At 45.7% G+C, this 20267-nt stretch overlaps 1 protein-coding gene across 5 annotated transcripts in view; it reads right to left on the bottom strand.

The window, feature by feature from the left end:
• Window positions 1-20267, bottom strand: part of ogdhl (oxoglutarate dehydrogenase L) — an 89169-nt gene that overhangs the window by 40929 nt on the left and 27973 nt on the right. For all 5 annotated transcript variants that reach the window (XM_038782655.1, XM_038782659.1, XM_038782658.1 and 2 more), the window contains exons 5-14: window positions 18575-18690; window positions 16406-16560; window positions 15152-15298; window positions 13433-13523; window positions 9253-9432; window positions 7079-7207; window positions 6760-6939; window positions 4900-5052; window positions 3162-3264; window positions 2616-2744 (exon numbers count right to left, since the gene is read on the bottom strand). In XM_038782655.1, coding sequence (XP_038638583.1) covers window positions 2616-2744; window positions 3162-3264; window positions 4900-5052; window positions 6760-6939; window positions 7079-7207; window positions 9253-9432; window positions 13433-13523; window positions 15152-15298; window positions 16406-16560; window positions 18575-18690 — 1383 coding nt within the window. The remainder of the gene's footprint in view (window positions 1-2615; window positions 2745-3161; window positions 3265-4899; window positions 5053-6759; window positions 6940-7078; window positions 7208-9252; window positions 9433-13432; window positions 13524-15151; window positions 15299-16405; window positions 16561-18574; window positions 18691-20267) is intronic.

Below are 20267 nucleotides of genomic sequence, written 5' to 3'. Positions count from 1 at the left end.
ATGTGCACAACGAAATGGAAGAGCAATTTTCTTAGTTTCACACTCCTGGAACTTGATGGATCTCATGGTGTTGGATGAACTTGATAAAACGCAGCTTTGAAAATCAGATTGATTATTGCCATTGCTTCAATTTCACTAGCTCAGTTACAACACGGATGCATAATATTTTTCGATAAAACTTAGCAACTCGCATTTGAGATTATTCAAAAACTACAATGATCTAATGTACCAGCGCTCAAGTACAAAACTGTCAAGCTCTAGGGCCCAGATTTTCATCACGATGGAGTCTCCTATTTTTGCAGGGGGTGGAATTAGAGGCAGTCTGGAGTTCATTCATGTGTGGTTTACGGAGGGCAGCTGGCCTTTGCCTCCCTCCACTGAAGTCGGATTTTGGCAGGGCAGGAGTGTGAAGCTCAATGAGTGCAGATTAGACCAGGTAAGGGCTGCTTTAAACTTGGTGGATTGCCAGGAGAGGAAAGGTATCCCTTTATATATGGTTCTGGGACACCTCTGGGAGAGGTAAGGCACCATTTGGGATTGTTAAAAATAGACATAATTGTGCAATAAAAGCTGCATTACCTCACCGATATTGTAAAAGTTGTCAAAGAATTGTCAAAGCAGTCATACCTTCCAAGTAACTGTCAATGAACTGTCAAAACTCATTGAAACTGCCAAAGCTGCCAAGGAATTTAACTCTGCGGGGTTTACATTTATTTTTAAGCATGCCATTTTTAAAAATTAGTATTTGATATTTCATCGTCGTTGACAGAAGCCTGAGGAAAATCATTCTCGGATTTGTGCTGCGATGATCTCCATTCTCACCAAGACTCTTCAATATGGCAAAAATATGGGTCCTAGATTTTGACATTTTCAATTTTGACATTGAAGTCTTCACCCAGAGCATGTTCTGGGCCCTTGCCAAGCTCAGTGTTTCCTCCAAGTGGCGTTCAACATGGAGGAGTACTGATTCATCAGCTGATGGTAGTTGGTACGTGGTAATCAGCAGGAGGTTTCCTTACCCATGTTTAAACTGAAGACACGAGACTTCATGAGGACCAGAGTCGATGTTGAGGACTCTGACGGGCAACACACCCCTGACTGTGTACCAATGTGCTGCCACCTCTGCTGGGTCTGTCCTGCCACTGAGTCAGGACATACCCAGGAAAGCTGAAAGTGGTGTCTGGGGCATTGTCTGTAAGGTATTATCTTGTCCGTATGACTATGTTAGGCTGTTGCTTGACTAGTCTGTGAGACTTTGGCACAAGTTCCTAGTTGTTCGTAAGAGAACTCTTCTAGGTCAATAGGGCTGGGTTTGGCGTTGTCATTTCCGGTGCCCTGGTCGATGCTGTGTGGTCCGTCCGGTTTAATTCCTTTTTTGTGTTTTCGTAGCGGTTGAATACAAATGAGTGGCTTGCTAGGCCATTTCAGAGTGCATTTAAGAGTCAACCACATAGCTGTGGGTCTGGAGTTAAATGTAGGTCAGACCAGGTAAGGATGGTAGATTTCCTTCCCTAAAGGACATTAGTGAACCCATTGGGTTTTTATGACAATCGACAAGGTCATCATTAGACATTTAATTCCAGATATTCAATTGAGTCTAAATTCCACCACCTGCCATGGTGGAATTTGAACCTGGGTCTCCAGATCATTATCCTGGTCTCTGGATTACAGATCCATCGACAATACCACCAGGCTACCGCCTCCTCCCCCAGCAAACTGACTGAGCAGGAGAGTGTGGGAAAATGGCAAAGACCTGTTGAGTGTTTCAAGCTGGTGTCCTCAGTATCCGGGTGTGCGGCTGTGAGGCTTAGACAATGTATGTCAGCCAGGAACGTATTCCATCTTCGCTGCCTCCGATGAATCCTTGGCATCAGGTGGCAGGACCACATCTCAACATGCAAGTCCTTGAGGTAGCTAACCTCCCCAGCATGTGAGCCATACTGAGCCAGTGGTGCTTCAGATGGCTTAGACATGTGAGCTGCATGGAGAATGGGAGACCCCCACTGGCGTGCACCTATTGTCTCTCTCTAAAGCCACCTGTGACCACCTTTCTCCAACTCTGCCGCTGTTTCAGCCAGTGACAGATTTGTCACTGTACCAAGCACAGAATGGATCGTAGGAAGGGAAAGGGAACAAGCTGCAGATGACCAATAACATACAGCTGTAGCCTCATGCATACAAAGGACCGACGGGGTAACATGAATCCTACTCTATTCAAAATGTATTTTATTTCAAAATTATACTTAAGCGCTTGCATTTGGCTGACTGACTGTGGAAAGTTCACAATTAAAGCAACTCCACATTCATGCCAAATTAGGGAAATAGCTCATCTGTGCTCCTTTGAACAGCAGATGGTGTTTGCTTTGACCCACTGCACCTTTTCAGTCCATCCCCTACTCCACAGGCAGTTTAGTCAGCCGACAGCTAATAGTGCAAAGTTTCTGATACAACGGAATATTGATAAACAAAAACAGAGAACATTCACATGTAAATCCAAATTTAAAAATACATCAGCACACAGCCAATATTATTAATCTCCCAATTATCAAAAGCATGAAATAATTGCATTCACCACTGTCACTTGATAAACGGGATTTGTTAACATATACACCTACCTCTATGAATGGTAAAATCTTCTATAGGCACCGAACTGGCTACATTCCCAATATGCTGCAGGGTTTCCACAGGAAGGCCGGTCGGGGCACAAGTCATACTCTTCGGATCGCCACTCGGAGCAAAAAAGCCTAAGATAAAAACAGTGGGGATTTTTTTTCTAATCATTCACCTGATCAATTTAACAATCTAAAAATTAGTTGTTAATTTTCAGTACTTTGAGGGTATCGTCTAACACTGCTAATATAATCAAGCAATAGGAGAGCAAGGCAAGATCTATGTTGATTTTGAGATGCAGATTAAATACATTCTACTAAGGACTTGAGATTACATTCTAAACTATAAGAGTGGAAGCCAATTTAATAATTTATTTTTGTTTATATTCTATTTGGAACAATATCCTCTTCAACTGCTGTGAGTAGCACGTCTGTTGTGTGCTGTCAGGTCCTACTTGCTTATTTTTACATTTTTGCAAAAAATCATAGTTTATCACTATGTGTATTTAGAATAAGTATGAGAACGTTATCCTCCCATGTAATTTTGCCCACCTGGCCAAGGGGAATCTAGCCATTCTTTAATTTCAAGAATTTTCTCATCCTTCGATCTGGTATAGGCTTCCTCACAAATCTTGTCATAGCCTGCTACCTCCTCCTAGAAACAGACAGATTCATCAAATGCATCTGTTAAGCTTTACAGAGCTTAACCGTCCAACAAAGAGGAGTCACCTGAAAAGAGGCTACAGATGTTTCCCACAAGAGAGGGGGTCGGAGTGGGGGAGGGCAGTGGCCGACCCAGGGTGGGTGGGGGGGGGGGGGGGGGGGGGGGGGGGGGGAAGTGAGGGAAGGGGGGAGTGAGAGAAGGGGATAGTAAGCAACTCATGCACTTCCAGGCAACACTGACAAAGAGTTCTGGCGGCAGAGTGGTAATTAGATAGATGGGGGAGGAGGGTGGGCATACTGATAATGCCACTGAACTATTAATCCAGAGGTCCCAGGCTAATACTCTGGGAATATGGGTTCAAATCCCACCACACCAGTTGGTGAAATTTAAATTCAGTTAATAAACTCTGGAATGTAAAACTAGTCTCAGTCATAGTGACCGTGAAACTATCATTGATTATCATAAAAAGCTATGGGTTCAATACTGAGCTTTAGGGAGGAAAATCTGCCATCCTTACTTGATCTGGCCGACATACAACTTTAGGTTCACAGCAATGTGGTTGACTCTTAATTTCCTAGTGAGCCACGCAGTCAGAGTAATTAGGGATGGGAGATTTGGGAATTCTGGCCTTACCAGCAACACCCACATCCCATGAAAGAATAAAAACATGCCCAAACTTTTGGCTTGTTTGACATCCTCCAGTGATGCACATGAAGTCAAAAAGAAAACATGTGGACTATTAACACTGAATTATGAACATGGACAAAAATGCTAAATTGAAAAACATAGAATTCTAACAGCTCTATTTGGGAAGCCCTGCTCCATTAAGTGCCAATCCTGCACTTAAATGGGCAGTGAAATGAAATGAAAATCGCTTATTGTCACGAGTAGGCTTCAATGAAGGTACTGTGAAAAGCCCCTAGTCGCCACATTCCGGCGCCTGTCCGGGGAGGCTGGTACGGGAATCGAACCGTGCTGCTGGCCTGCTTGGTCTGCTTTAAAAGCCAGCGATTTAGCCCAGAGTGGCGGGTCTTCCCTGAGATGAAGGACCCTGGAGGTGAAAGGATCGCCTGCCGAGAGCTGTGGCTCAGCAGTTCATTGCTTGACTGTGCCACGGGGAAGGCAGCTGCTTCTGCCGGTATTGTACCCACCCACAGCCCAGGATTGGAGATGGACCCAGGCACAAGTGAGTGATGGCTTGGGGTGGGGTTGGTCGGCAGAAAGGGTAGGGGCTCTCAGTCAGCCCCCCCCTTTCTCGATGCTGGGGGTCCCTTCAGGCACCGAGTGCCTTTTGACGAGCAATCCCTCCTGGAGCCCAAAAGTGACCCCAGCAGGATTTACCTTTCAGGCTTCCTGCATGGCAGGTCCCCTGCTGTCTGTTGGGTGAACACCAGCGGCAACGCGATGAGGCTGCTATATGGACATTCGGCCTCGATTGTTGGCAGTGTGGGGCAGTCACCCACAGGCCTTTCTGCCATGGACCTAATCAGGGCAAAGGCAGGAAGACAGCAGGGTCCCTAAACTCCAGCCCGCTTAAACACCCCACCAGCAAACTTGCCACATTAAACTTCACCCAACCAAACTACAAACTTGAGTCACAACTGGTAACTGGTGTAGAGTGCAGACCTCATACTCTTGCAGCGTTAGAACTCCTTCAGATATCAATTTGTCTGCATACTTCTTCAGAACAGGCACCTGCTGCTGGATCTGCTTGTACATCAGCGGCTGTGTGAACATTGGCTCATCCATTTCATTGTGTCCTCTTTTACGGTAGCAAACCTACCAATTGACATCAAAACGAAAGATATAATTATCTGAAATTGAAACTATTTTGTATTGTACATGTGCACACATTCACTGCCTTATAAAATTACCATCACCTCAAATGACGTGCCAAGAATAATTATAAACAGATGTGTTGTCCAGCAGTTACGCCAGAATTTGTTTTCGAAGTTTAATTGAAAACAAATCAAACATGTCCATTTTCATTGCCTTGGTCAACAGGCGATGCAACAAAATATTCGAACACCTTCACAAATTCTCCAAACACCATTTATTGAGCTACTTAAAAAAAACTGAATGTTAATTTTGATTATTTTTCCATGTTTACTCTGTTCTAAGTAGTGAGATTCAGCACATCCAGATGCAAGCTGAAGCTTCCCCCATTCCACCCAAGTCTATGCACTGACCTCCAAACTCTGGGACACCGGTGCAAAGTTTTCCATTTCTCGCGACAGAAAAGCTTATTTCCCTTCTGGAGGATGAACAAAATGCAAGCGGTTTAATGTTGTGGAGCCTGATCTTGTAAATAACCCTTAGCGCCCGCGAGCCAGTATGTCTTCCATTCTGGGCTGCATTTAAATCACAGGCTCCAGAGGTACAAGGATAACCAGTTAAACTACTGTGCTCCCCAGTTCCACATCATCGCCACTCATATTTCAAGAGCAAATTGGCAGCCAGAAAATAACTACATCAATTTCCTAAGGATACAGTCCTCCAGGCATTCAATAATATATCACTGACTATCCTTCCTGTTTCATAAAATTACTAAATTAAAAAAGATCTAATTATACTGAAACATATTGGGCAGGATTTGCTTCCCCCTCGTCGGCATGTTCTACAGCGGCGGGCAGTGGAGGACAGGTCGCCAGTGGCTGGCGGTGGGATCTCCTGATCCCGTCACTGTCAACAGGGTTTCCTGTTGAATGCACCCTTTGCCGCCATGAGCCCAGTGTGGGATTTCGCCATTGGCAGGTACGCAAGATCCCACCAGCCTCAACGGCCAGAAAACCCCACCCATCATTTTGATAAGCGTAGAGAAAAAACCCAGCTAATTTTAATTGACGACTGATCAAATTATACCACATTTCCTTCCCCCCCCCCCCCCCCTCAGTAAGTCCCGCCGCTGTCAAGCCTCTCCCTCCGGCGTGGATCAAACCACCTACCTTACCGGCGGGAACAGGCGGGCTCCGGGGTCCTGGGCGGGGGAGGGGCACGGGGCAATCTGGCCCCGTGAGTGCCCCCACGGTGGCCTGGCCCGCGATCGGGGCCCACCGATCGGCGGGCAGGCCTGTGCCGTGGGGGCACTCTTTTCCTTCCGCCTTCGCCATAGTCTTCACCATGGCGGAGGCGGAAGTGACCCCCTTCCCTGCGCATGCGCGGGGATGACGTCAGCAGCCACTGACGCTCCGGCGCATGCGCGGCTTCCGCCAGCCGGCGAAGTCCCTTCGGCCCCGGCTGGTGTGGCGCCAAAGGCCATCCACGCCAGTCGGCGGAGCGTCAACCACTCCAGCGCGGGCCTAGTCCCTAAATGTTAGGGCTTGGCCCCTAAAGGTGCGGAGACTTCCGCACCTTTGGGGAAGCCCGATGCCGGAGTGGTTCACGCCACTCCATCACGCCGGGACCCCCCGCCCCACTGGGTAGGGGAGAATCCCGGCCCATGTGTCTAACATTTAAAAAAACTGCAATATAACACCTTGTAATTACCAGATCGATGACAACATCCTTATTGTACGTGTTCCTCCACTCGGCAGCCACTTTACACACATAGATCACTGCTTCCGGGTCATCACTATTCACATGAAAGATGGGTGCATTCACAACACGTGCAACATCAGTAGGGTACGGAGATGAGCGGGCCATACGCGGATCTGTCGTAAATCCAATCTGCAACAGCATTTGACATCCAATATTAACAACAGCACTGAACGCATGTCACTGGTCAAAACCAATCCAGCAACTCACTGATACACAAGTCCCTCAGTCTTATTCTATTGTTTATTAGCTTAGATGTGCCCTTTCTTACCTGGTTATTTACAACTACATGGATAGTACCATATGTAGTATAGGATGGGAGGTCACTGAGGTGAAATGTCTCATACACAATACCCTGGCCAGCAAAAGCAGCATCACCATGGAGCAGGATTGACATAACCTTTAAATTTAAAAATAAATTATTTTATGAATTAGTCACTGTATTCTTCAATCCTTTTCATTAAAAAAGGTACTCATTTATACTGATCTTTTAAAAAACCCGTAAAACCTTGGTGAAGGACTAAGTGCGAATCAGATATTGTAGCTTTTTCTAAATCATTTTTAAATGGACAATCCCCATGCAGTCCAAGCTATTATACTTAAAAACTAAATCATATTCCTGTTGATTACTAATTGATAGGATTCAGTTAACTATTCCTTATCAATACTTTTGGACTTCGTAAACAAATATTATTATTCTTTCTCCTTTAGAGCTACTCGAGCCTTATCTGGATAATTTGCCTGAGCTCCGTTTAATGGATCTCTCTCTGTTTGGATACTATGCCCTGAGAAGGTGATGGCGAACATGGACCTCCCATGTTAATCTTACTCTGGAGCCGTGGATCATCTTCTTCTGTCGTACATTCATCCAGCTTGTGAGGCTCTTTAGAAAGATCATTCTTGGTCTACCTCAATCTCTTTTACCATCAATGTTTCCCATCTGCGTCAGACTTTCTAAATCATGATTTCTTATTACATGTCTCTTAATGATCTTTGTCATCAGAGTCCCTTTAATTTCAGATTTTACTGGCACCTCTTTATTGGTAGCGTGACTTGTCCAAGGTATCCTCATTAATTGCCTCACAAACCACAACTTTGCAGCCTCAAGTCTTCTTTCTATTGCTCCAATGATCATCCATTGAGGCTCACTTCAGTATTTCAAAATTGCTGCTATGTAGCATTCCAGGACTCTCAACTTTGGTTTCATGGACATTCTGAGTTGATAAGAATTCTTTTCATTTTTTGAAATGCATCTTTGGCCATTCCAATCCTTAGTGCGACCAAGAAATAAGACATTCTGTCCGATGTTAACATACTTCCTAGATAACAACATTAGTCTACCCGTGTGACCTTTTGATCCTAAATTCTGGTATAACTTTCTTATTGGACGCTACCAGACATTTTGGTTTCTTACAAATTTACATTCAGCCCTTTCTTCTTATTTACATTCATGACTCTATCCAAAATCCTTTACAGTTTCTCTTCAGAGCCGCCATTACGAACGGTGTTACCAGCGTATTTTATACTATTTAAATTGTAACCTCCAATTAATAATCCGGGAGGGTCTTCAATATCCCAAAGGATATTTTCAATATGCAAATGGATAAATCTGGGGAGGAAACACCCTCCTATCTGACCCCTTTTTTGTTCTTCACAAAATTGCTCAAGTTTGTGCCCAATAAGGATTTATTATCACTCTAGGATTTGTCATCGAGATCAAAATACTTTAACATGCTCATCAGTTCTTCATGTTTCACCTTATCAAATGCCTTATAATCAATAAAACACGCAAAACATCTTTTTTCAATCTTGGTGGCTTCTTCTGATCGCAGGCATACAGATTTCAAAAATACCTTGCTTCACTGATCATTTGAAAAACTTTTTTAACAAAACACCAGCTGCCATGCTGGATTATTTTATCTGCACCTATTAAAAGTATCAGGAATTAAGGTTAACTTGTATGGCAGAATTGGCCAGACGTTTCTTGCTGGAAGCTGCTGCCTTTTCTGTCTGCTCATCAAAATATCTGTAGGTCATATTTCAAATATAGACAGCTAAATTTCAAACAGCTACATACTGGTTGACAGACCTAGTTCAATGAAAATTGCACTCAAAATATTGCGAAGCGAATGAAATATTTTCGTATTTCATGATCTCAAGTCTTTTATATGAAACTGTCCATATACACTGTCTCCACACATATTTCTACAACTTTTGTCACAACTTCAAAAAAAAGGTTCAAGGTTCATTAGACATGACCCACTCACGTTGTTGAGTAACTGCACTTCAACACTGACATAGCCCTTTATTTCAAGGCGCTGTGATAACCCAGTATTTATCAACTAAAAGAATATTGAAAGCAAGTAAGCAGCTTAAATGGCAACAAATGTTGATACGAAACAGAACTTGTTTGTAATTTAAAACCAACAGTCTGCTCTCCTTTACCTTTTGGCCTGTGGTGTCGCCACGGTAGAACTGCACTGCTTTGGTTTTTCCCTGTACCACTGGATTCACTGCTTCAAGGTGCGAAGGGTTTGCCATAAGTGACATGGTAATCTGTTTGTTAGTCGTTCGGTTGATCCTTTCATGGTAAACGCCCAGGTGGTACTTAACATCTCCCGATCCCTAAATGATGCATTATGGAGGTGGCACATGATTCCTCATATTGATATAACTGCTCTTAATCCCATTAGTTCTTAAACAAACCATAACAGAAAACTGTAGGCAATTGAGGCAGTCAGAACCATAAACGTTGCATTCAACAAAACAACAAATGCAGAAATATTTCGAGATTCAATGGAAGCCACCAAAATAGAGCAATACAATTGGTAGGATTATGATAAAATAGATATTTTAAGCACAATTTGCAGTAAAATCATGAATGTTACGATTAGTAAATAAATTTGACATAGAATTATTTAGTATTGATTAATTAAACATGAGCTGGATTCTCTGGTTCCCCCAGCCGGGTGTTTCTCGGCGGTGAGGTTTGCTGGAGACGGGATTCTCTACTGCCACCACTTGTCAATGGGATTTCTCATTGCAGCCACCCCATGCCGCTGGGCGGGGGTGTGCTGCCTGTGGGAAAAGAGAATCCCAATGGCTGGAGACTTCCGGCCTATGGCCCCGATTCTACCAAAACATTTGGTGTGTCATTTTGGGTGTGTTTGGTGGGGTGTTTCTCTCTGGGGTTGTGGACGAGATCCACAATACGATTCAACCACACTTGGTCATTTTATTGGGCCTTGGGGAGTTTCTCCCCGGTCAAGCCCACACTTTGAAACTGTTCCAACACTGGGGTGCCCTGATCTCTAAGTGAGCTTGTGGATCCCCCCACCCCCCCCCCCCTCTCCCCAACCACGGGCAATGTCACACACCCACGTACAAATAGGCATTACTCACCCTCCTAAGTGAGGACACCCCACTACGGGGTTGCTGAGTGCCCCTTTTTCAGGCCTCCCCACCCCTCCTTTTGGGCTAAAAGAAATTAAAAGCAGATGCAGTGCCAAGATGCCTGGGTGGCAGTGCCAAGATGCTTGGGTACCAGAGGACGAGATGGGGGCCATCCTACCCTGTCCCCGACCACCTAGATGTCTCCAAAGGCCTGAGAGACCACCTAGGTGCCGTTAGGACCGCAAAGATAAAAGGAAGCAAGGGAAAATATTCCTGTTTTACTGAACTGCTAACTTCAAAACAACAACTTTCTCAAATGACTGGGCAATCATTCAAGAATTCAGGCTGTTTACCAGAGAGCTGGCCAGTTACTTATATTTTGAAATATGGAGAGGAGAATCACTAAATAACTTTCCCTACTGTCAGAATGAAATCAAATGAACTACAAAAGTATTAGATTCCAAGAAATTTGCAGCATATTAAATTCACAGACACCAAATGACTCCCATATCAATTGGTTTACACTTTATAGCAAGCTTTCAAGGGGTATTCTCAATGTTATTGTGTTTTAAAGAAAAACTGGGGAGGGTCTAGTGGTTTCATTTGTTCCCTGTAACTAATTTTAAAATGGATCATGCAACAAATGATTCCCATATTCACTGACATGTCATTATTCACCGATTTACATTAGGCAAGAATATAAATTTTCCATTTGGCACTGCCGGCAGATACCAGCGGTGTATAATGGGTGAGCATATCAGGAAACTATGAACCTCAGCCTTCAAATTTCTGCCCATTTAAACAAATGGCCTGGAACAACACAATGGGCGTGATTTTCCCAAAGGGGAACAAAGTCCCCTAGCAGTGCATTTAGCCTCATGTTTCCCGGTGATCGCAGTGCCAAGAAATACATGGTTATTCAACACGACTCAAGTTGAATAAGGGGCCTGAACGGGGAACGTGCGGTCATAGAATCTACAGTGTAGAAGGAGGCCATTCGTCCCATCGAGTTTGCACCGGCCCTTACAAAGAGCACCCTACTCAAGCCCATATCTCTATCCTATCCCTGCAGCCTAGAAAGCCCCACGTAACCTTTTTGGACACTAAGGGCAATTTATCATGGCCAATCTACCTAACCTGTGGGAGGAAACTGGAGCACCCGGAGGCAACCCACGCAGACATGGGAGAACGTGCCGACTCCGCACAGACAGGGAATCGAACCTGGGACCCTGGAGCTGTGAAGCAACTGTGCTAACTACTATGCTACCGTGCTGCCCCCTCAAGGGCACATATAGCCCCGTTTTGTACAGTGGGGAGCTCCACGCGCCGGAACTCCCCAGTGTAGTGAGAGACTGCCTCGCTCTAATATACAGATTTGCCAAAAAGTGATCCCGCACATTGTGGGCGGGACTCACACTGCAACGTCTCGCGAGATCACATTGAATCTCGCGAGGTGTGGCAAGCCGGGTAGATCCTGGGAGCGGGGTTACCCAACTTTCAATGGCCATGCTGCACTGCGGTAAGCTGCTTTTAGAGCGCAGCGTGGCCGTTGGATCACGCCCATTTCTCAATATGTATTTCCAATGTAAGTCTCATCAATTGATCCATATCCTGAAATGAAATATAGGGATTCTCCGTTTTCTCCCGCTGGAGCTGAATTGCACCTGAAAACTTAAATCAGGAAGCAATTCCCGATCCTTAACTATAGGGCTGCCATTCTGAGCAGTGGGCTCCATAGCAAGGTCCCACGGCTGGGCCCACTCACGTGCGCAACGCAATTCAGCCTCCCTTCTCCTGGGGTTTTCTGTGTCGCCCCTGGACCGCACCCATATGCTTCCCCCCACCGACTAACAACACTTAACTCTGTTTGAAGTGGCCCAGGAGCTGTCAATCAAAGCTCGATGTTTATAAACATTGAGGTTAGTTTCACAGCTGACCCCTTCAAAGTTACTCAACCATGAAGGGAGATGATTGGAAAAATGCTGACATCTGGGGAAACTGTCAATCACAGTCTAGTAAAACCAATATCAAAGCGAAATTAATGAATGACTTACAGATCAAAGATCTGAGGGGGTTTAACGCAACTGACTGATATTCTCTTTCCAGAAATTGATAGGTGCTGATTCCTCTGCCTGAAGTGTATTGCCCAGGTGAGTGTTAAAGCAGTGATGTTTTTTCACTGCCTCTGTCTGGACTGCTCTCTAACTTCCAGACAGGGGTCTCTCTTCTGGGGGGCTTCCTGACAAGCGCCACTATTCTGGAGGGGTCTATGGATGCAGTCTGGGGAGGGGGTCTCTGGAGGGGTGGTGGGCAAGTCTTGCATTGTGTGTCGGGGGGGGGGGGGGGGGTGACCTTCAGATGGACTATGGGGGGAAACTCCCTTAACGTGTTACCCCCAAGGTCCATAGCATCAAATACATCAGGACCAGCACCAATTCTCACCCACATGATTCCTGGCTCAGAGGACCAGAGAACCTCATGGGCCCAGAGAATATGGTGCCCGGTAATTGGATGCAAATGGGTCTTAATGATCCGAACCTCGATCCCGGCACAAGCAGGAGAGGGGAGCATTGGAAAAGGGTCAGCGCCGGTCACACTTTCTCCCCGAAGCTGGATTCTCCGCTGCATGGTGAACTCCGCTACCGGAGCCGCAAGGCGGAGAATCTAGCCCATGGAGTGTGAAAGTCTGCTGTCACATGTTTTGTTCTTTTGAAATAAAACTTTGTGCGCCCTCCATCTTATGTTGCAATTATTTTGCTTGAAGTTAGTTTAATTTTGAAGAAAAGACAAATAAAAATTTCTCTACGTAGCTTTTCACGGTAATAACATCATCCAGAGCTCCCTGGCCAACCTAAAACAATTCTGGACACCTTGAGCATTTGGATAGTATATTACCATGAGTCAAATTAAATCATCTTTTTAAAAAGGATTAAGAATGAAACTTAATATAAAACACTATCTGGTTAATATTTTCAATGAATGGTAGCCCATTAAGCAGAGAGTCCCACAAATAAATGTAAAATTTGCAATCAGGGTGAATTCTCAGCTGGCTGGGGAGGCGGAGAATTCACCCCATCCTTTGTAATAGACATTCTTATTAACTTTGACTATCAATATATCACAGTATGAGCAAATTTCTCAACAATTACCATAAAACCAAAATTGAAAAAAAAATCAGGATACTTTGGAATTGCAAACAAAACCCAAGTATTAAAAACAGATTCATGCTCACCTCCTCCGAAGCTTCCAACTTTGGATCAAACTGGCAGAAAATCTGTTCCAAGTCCTTCCGGATTACATTCGCCAACACATTTAACCGGCCTCTAGAAAGGTTTTAGACAAGTAAGGAAATGCATTTCCTTGAATATTTAAGTGATGTTTTACCAGTGTTTTTATAGGTGGTAAAATTAGTAACAGCTGTAAATTCCCTGCACTAAAATGTAATATCCAGCCTCTGAAATCAGGGGCGGGATTCTCTAATCTCGCGGCAGAGTGTCCACGCCATCGTAAACACCTTCGCGTTTTATGACGGCGGGAACGGGTTGACCAGAAGACTAATTCTGGCCCTTACAAGGGGCCAGCACGGCACTGGAGCGGTTCACCCCGCTCCAGCTGCTGATCCCGGCGCGAACTGGGCGCCATGGGATCCGAGCATGCGCAGTGGCACCGGCCCCAACGCGCTCATGCGCAGTGGCTTCTTTCAACGTGCCAGCCCCGACGCAACATGGCGCAGGACTACAGGGGCCAGCATAGGTGGGCTGCGAAGGCCCCCCCCCCCCGGGGTCAGACACCCCCTTCCCCCCCACAGGCCACCTCCGGACCCTTCAAAGGCGAGGTCCCGCCGGCTGAGAGCAGGTGTGGACGGCGCCGGTGGGACTCGGTGTTTTCACGGCAGCCGTTTGGCCCATCCCGGACTGGGAATCGGCGGGCTGGCCGCGTATAGCGGCCCCTGACCGGCGCCGCGCCAACTGTTGCCAATGGCGCTGTTTCTCCGCTCTGTGGAGAATCGCATGCCGGCGTCGGGGTGGCGTGGCGCAGTGTGCGCCGGTCGAGGGATTCTCCGGCCCGGCCCCAGGCTGAGAGAATCCCACAACAGGTGACTTCAGGATCATCCTCAAGGCCTGTCCAAAATTCCAGATCCCTCTGGGAGGAAAAGAATCACTATGCAAATCACCCCATAATTTTCATAATTCTGCAACACTTCAATTATACGAAGGGCTTGTTAGACCACATTTGATACACAGTGTTCTGCTTTGGGAACCCTAACACAGAGTGGATGTATTAACTTTGAAGACAGACAGTGCAGCTATGATTTAACATGGTCATGTGAAGAATGAAGGGATTGAATTATGATGAGAGACTTGGTAAATCATGTTACATGTTGCATTACTGGAAAAGGAGGTCAGGATAATATGATTGAGGCATTTAAAATGATGAGGGGAATTGACAGGGTAATTAGGGGAGGAATTTTGCTTCAAGCAGATCTAGGGAGTGATCTAATCAAACGAAAATCCTGTCCTGGACTGGTTTTGCAGGCCAATGGCTGACAACCCAGGGCCTTTTGATTACCTGGGACCCCCCCCCCCCCCCCCCGCGCCCGCCATAGGGGCACTGTATGCCTCCGAGCCGGCCGCTGTAACGGTCCGCGATGGCTAACGTGGAAATGAGCCCTCCCCACCTGTGCATGCACTGGGATGACGCCAGCACATGCTGGCGCTCGTGCACGTGCACCAACTCGCGCCGGCCGGCGGAGGCCCTTCGCCGCCGGTTGGCGTGGCGCAAACCACTCCGGCGCCGGCCTAGCCCTTGAAGGTGCAGAGGATTCCACACCTTCGGCACAGCCCGACGCTGGAGTGGTTCACGCCACACCTCCGCGCCAGAGTTGCCCGCCCCGCTGTTTCCGAAGAATCCCGCCCCAGGTCTTTCTGAAAATAAAAACCAAGTGTCTTACCTATGTGGCATTCCCATGATCACATCGTCCACTCCCTTGGAAATAGATACATCAATGATGGTCTTCAAAGCTGGGATTAGCACCTCACATCCCTCCACGCCAAACCGCTTCTCAGACGACCACTTTCTTGCAAGAAATTCTTCAAACCTGAAAACACAGCGACGGCGATTTTAATTATAAGAAGCAAACCAGCGAAGCAACCGAGCCGCCCATCCAATCCCTCTGGCAGGAGATTGGGCCCATTTTGAGGCTGCGACCTAATTGCCAGGGAGCTGCACACGCCAAATGGGCGATTCTCTTCCCCAAAGGCTGATGTGGCTCACGGAAAGTGGTTTTTAAAAAGAATGAAGAATCAAAGGGTGGAGGTGAGGGAATGGTGGAGCAAATCAGTAGCTGCAAAATGCTGCGATGAATGGAGGGCCAAAGGTGGGATGGTGCGTTTTAATAGTGCAATTCTAAGTGAATGGAAGAGAGCTTTTTCTCCAGGAGCGGACACAAGAAGTATTAAAGATTGGGAAGGGGAAGACAAAGGAGAGAGATACCTGGTACATATCGTGACAGTGAGAGAAATTGCTCCTTTCAGCAACAGGCAAACCTTGGTCACATGTTCAAGCGACAGCAAGAACACAAGAATGAAAAACCACTGCAGGTCTCAGCAGCCCAACAGTAACAGCGATTCACCTTATGCTGTAATCTAGCAAACGTACCTGTAAACACAAGAAATTTACTAATAAAGTTTAAAAGGCACAGGTGGCACGGTGGCAGTTGTTAGCAGGGACCCGGGTTCAATTCCGGCCTTGGGTCGCTGTCTGTGTAGAGTTAAGCACGCTCTTCCCGTGTCTGGGTGGGTTTCCTCCGGGTGCTCCGGTTTCCTCCCACAGTCCAAACATGGAGGGGTTAGGTGGATTGGTCAAGATCAAATTCCCCTTTAGTTTTCAGGGATGTGCGGGTTAGGTTATGTGGTTAGGGCTGGAAGGATGGGTGAGTGGACACGGGTAGAGTGCTCTTTCAAAAGGTCGGTGCAGACACGATGGGCTGAATGGCCTCCTTCTGCACTGTAGGGATTCTATACTACGCAGAAGGTATCCACTGATGCACTCTTCAATAAAACTGTTACTTCCAAAAAAAAATCAGAAGTAAAAATGACAAATTATAGGTTGATTTGTGACCAAAGTCAACCTACTTCAACAAAGCTAACTAGCTTCGTGTTAGATGGTATGTTTTTGAAACACTAAAATTATTTTTATTTTGTACCTTGTTGAACGAATCAGTCGAGCCAACAGCCTTCTTTTCTCCTTGTTAGTAAATTTCAATATTCCTGGAGTTTCAAATTTCTCCCTGATCCATTGGCATTGATCCCCATCGTTTATAAACATGAACTCCAAGCCAATATGCCGGCAGTAGGTGTTCTGATTTGAATACGAAAATTAAACCACATGCAACAAACATTTACACCCAAAATTAAGCTATTTTTAATTTAACATTAATACACTTTTGTGGGAAAAGAATGGCAGTAAACCCAAAAAACATCTACCTGTGTGGAAGTAGTAAGCCTAAATAGTAAACAGTAAGTGGGAGGGAGATTGGAACCCATTAGGTACAAAGAGGGCAAGGCAAAGCTACAACATTTAATGAGTACTTTGTAACAGTGCTTACCAAGGAAGCAACGCTGACAAAACATCAGTAGAAGCAGAGGTAATGGGGAAGGGATAGAACATAGAACAGTACAGCACAGAACAGGCCCTTCGGCCCTCAATGTTGTGCCGAGCCATGATCACCCTACTCAAACCCACGAATCCACCCTATACCCGTAACCCAACAACCCCCCCCCTTAACCTTACTTTTAAGGACACTACGGGCAATTTAGCATGGCCAATCCACCTAACCCGCACATCTTTGGACTGTGGGAGGAAACCGGAGCATCCGGAGGAAACCCACGCACACAGGGGGAGGACGTGCAGACTCCACACAGACAGTGACCCAGCCGGGAATCGAACCTGGGACCCTGGAGCTGTGAAGCATTTATGCTAACCACCATGCTACCCTGCTGCCCAAAGGTCACCTTGGTTTGCATCCAAAGTTGCTAAATGAATGGGAGTAAAGCTAGAAGAAGGGTCTGCATCAAGGTGACAGCTTCATTATCAGTCATTTAAATGTACAGTATTCAATAACAAAAGATAGTTTTCATTAGAAGTTGATAATCCATATGCAAGATAACATAGGCATTGAAATTGCAGCACAATCATCCTAATGTTAAAGACATCTAAAATTGAAGTGGGCCGGGGGGGGGGGGGGGAATTAGCCATTGCAATTCTGAGGCAGCAGTGGGATAGTTAGCTGTTCAGAGTCGGAGGTTGGCTTGGAACGGTTAGCCCATCTAAGTGCCCTAGCATTGGACCGTTCCTGGGTTGAAAGACCCTGAGAGACCATAAGACACAGGAGCAGAATTAGGCCACTCGGCCCATCGAATCTGCTCCGCCATTCAATCAAGGCTGATATTTTTCTCGTCCCCATTCTCCTGCCTTCTCCCCATATGCCTGATCCCCTTATTGATCAAAACCCTATCTATCTCTGTCTTAAAGACACTCAGTGATTTGGCCACCACAGCCTTCTGCGGCAAAGAGTTCCACAGATTCACCATCCTCTGGCTGAAGAAATTCCTCTTCATCTCTGTTTTAAAGGAGATTGTGTCCTCTGGTTCTAGTTTTTCCTACAAGTGGAAACATTCTCTCTACGTCTACTCTATCCAGGCCATGCAGTATTGTGTAAGTTTCAATAAGATCCCCCCCTCATCCTTCTAAACTATAACGAGTACCGACTCAGAGTCCTCAACCGTTCCTCATACAACAAGCTTTTCATTCCAGGGATCATTCTTGTGAACCTCCTCTGGACCCTTTCCAAGACCAGCACATTCTTCCTCAGATACGGGGCCCAAAACTGCTCACAACGACGGAGACGGAGTGCAGCAGCTCTCTATGATCGGCGATCATTAGCAATCGGCGAGAAGGCCATCTTGCAGCCTTCCTGCTCCGGACATTGGCTGGAAGCAGGAAGGCAGCAGGGGTCCCCGCCCACTGCCCCGATTAAATGCCAGCCCCTCCCCCTACCCCCACCCACCCCTCGCCTTCAAGCTCACCTCCCTAGTCTGGAAAACCCTGCCGTCTGACTTCGATTTTCACCCTTTCTCTGCTGGAAGTTGATGGGGTGGTTCCTTAGACAAAGCAAGTGGGACACTGTCTGAAGCAGGCTTCCAGTGTAGAAAATTGAGTTGCGGAATGGATTTGGAGTAGCTGACTGCTCTGCTCCTGCCGCAGACCTGGAACAGCTATCATGCTGGTGCCTCAGACTCGCAGCGGTTAATGGTTCCACTTATTGTTAGTTCGGATGCTCCCAGTGCGGTCGCTTTTCATACGCTGTACTGACCTCTAAACGTTTTAGGATTTCACGCAATGAGATTGCAGGTTCATTTCCACCAATGAAGGTTGTCGTAGGCAGTCGGAAAACTTTATCCAGATCGGACTCATGCAATCCATAGTAACCTGTATGAATATGGACAGGAGGGAGCGACAAGAAAAACACATGACACAGGATCAACACAACATGGTTATTAAGAATATGGATTATTATGAAGAAATAATCATAGTAGTGATATCAATTTAGCAACAAATTTTGTTAATAAAGTCAGATTTCCCCTTCCTGCTCACGTCAGGTGGTTTGGCGAAGGGAGCATAAAATATCACGAGAAGTCCAAAATCAAAATCGCAGTTCCCGACGATGTGAAAGCACAACATGATTGCCCCTACACCCCCCCCCCCCCCACCCCCCCCCCCCCCCCCCACACACCCACACACACACACACACCCACACACACACACACGCCGTTTTTCCTGACATTCAAAGTTTGGAACCTTATTATAATAAATTTACATATAATTATCAGATCATACGCCGATATAATCCATCTCCCATCCTGGCTGAACTGCTTGCTAGCTGTGCGCTGGGGTGGCCTTTGAAAATGGTGCCCGGATCTTCCAAGTGTCTAATTAGCTGGCGGGGCTGGCGAGTCAGAGGTGAACCTCCCACCAATACGTTGTGGAACCCACGACTTCAGGATTTTGTTTGCAGATGATCTGCACTGTATGGTGCAGAACGCCACTATTTCCGTTGGCAGCTTCAATGTCGCCTTTCCCAGCAGACATCAGCCTTTGCCAATATCGGAGATATCCCACCCTTTTCTTTTTGGAAATTGCTGCTTAGTGTCCAAAGATGTGCAGGTTAGGTGGGCCTAGGTAGGGTGGGCTTTCAGCAGGTCAGTGCAGACTTGATGGGCCGAATGGTCTCTTTCTGCACTATAAGAATTCTATGACGTTCTATCATTCTATGATGTGCTTAAAATAAGTCACATTCTGGCAATATAGCACATTCAGTTATGGTTCATAACGTAAGTGGGTAGTAGTAAATAAAATGGATTGAGTCGCAGGGAGAGTTAAACCACATCCTAGAGACAGTAAAAAGACATGTTTGACAAAATTAAAGCAAAATAAAAAGGAAAATCATCAGGATTTGGATCTTGTGTGTTTTCTGGTTCAGAGAGATTCAGTTTAGCTATTTACTGTCATTTTAACGGAATTATTTGGGGAATGAAAAATAGGGTAAATTTGGGGAAGAACATAGAAAATGACAGAAAATTCTAATACTTCCCCCAAAATGTCATCTTTCAAACTGACCAAAGAAGAAATGGTTATTAAAATTAAAATGATATGGTAAACAGCAGGAAACTTAAACTTGTTAACTGACAGGCAATCAACTGCTATAATAATAATATACATTGGTGGGAGGTTAATAAATAATGGCTCAGCATGCAAGCTGCAACCAATGTGGTATCTCTAGTTAAATGACATAAAATAAATTACTATACAGCGGTCATAATCTACAAGTAACACTGGATAAATTGGAAGTGAATGACAGGGACTGAAAGAAAGAAAGATAGGAGAGTAATAAATGAAACTTGTACTGGAGACATTTTTAAAAATCCATTACAAGGAAAGAAAATCCACCGTACATCATCACAGGATTTATAATCACATTGGCAGCATCCGTTTTCCTGTCTAAATTT

The sequence above is a fragment of the Scyliorhinus canicula genome, chromosome 22, assembly GCF_902713615.1.
Source record: "Scyliorhinus canicula chromosome 22, sScyCan1.1, whole genome shotgun sequence".
Taxonomy (NCBI): Eukaryota; Metazoa; Chordata; class Chondrichthyes; order Carcharhiniformes; family Scyliorhinidae; genus Scyliorhinus; species Scyliorhinus canicula.
The sequence above is the reverse complement of the archived record's forward strand: the minus strand, read 5'-3'. Positions and strand labels throughout refer to the sequence as shown.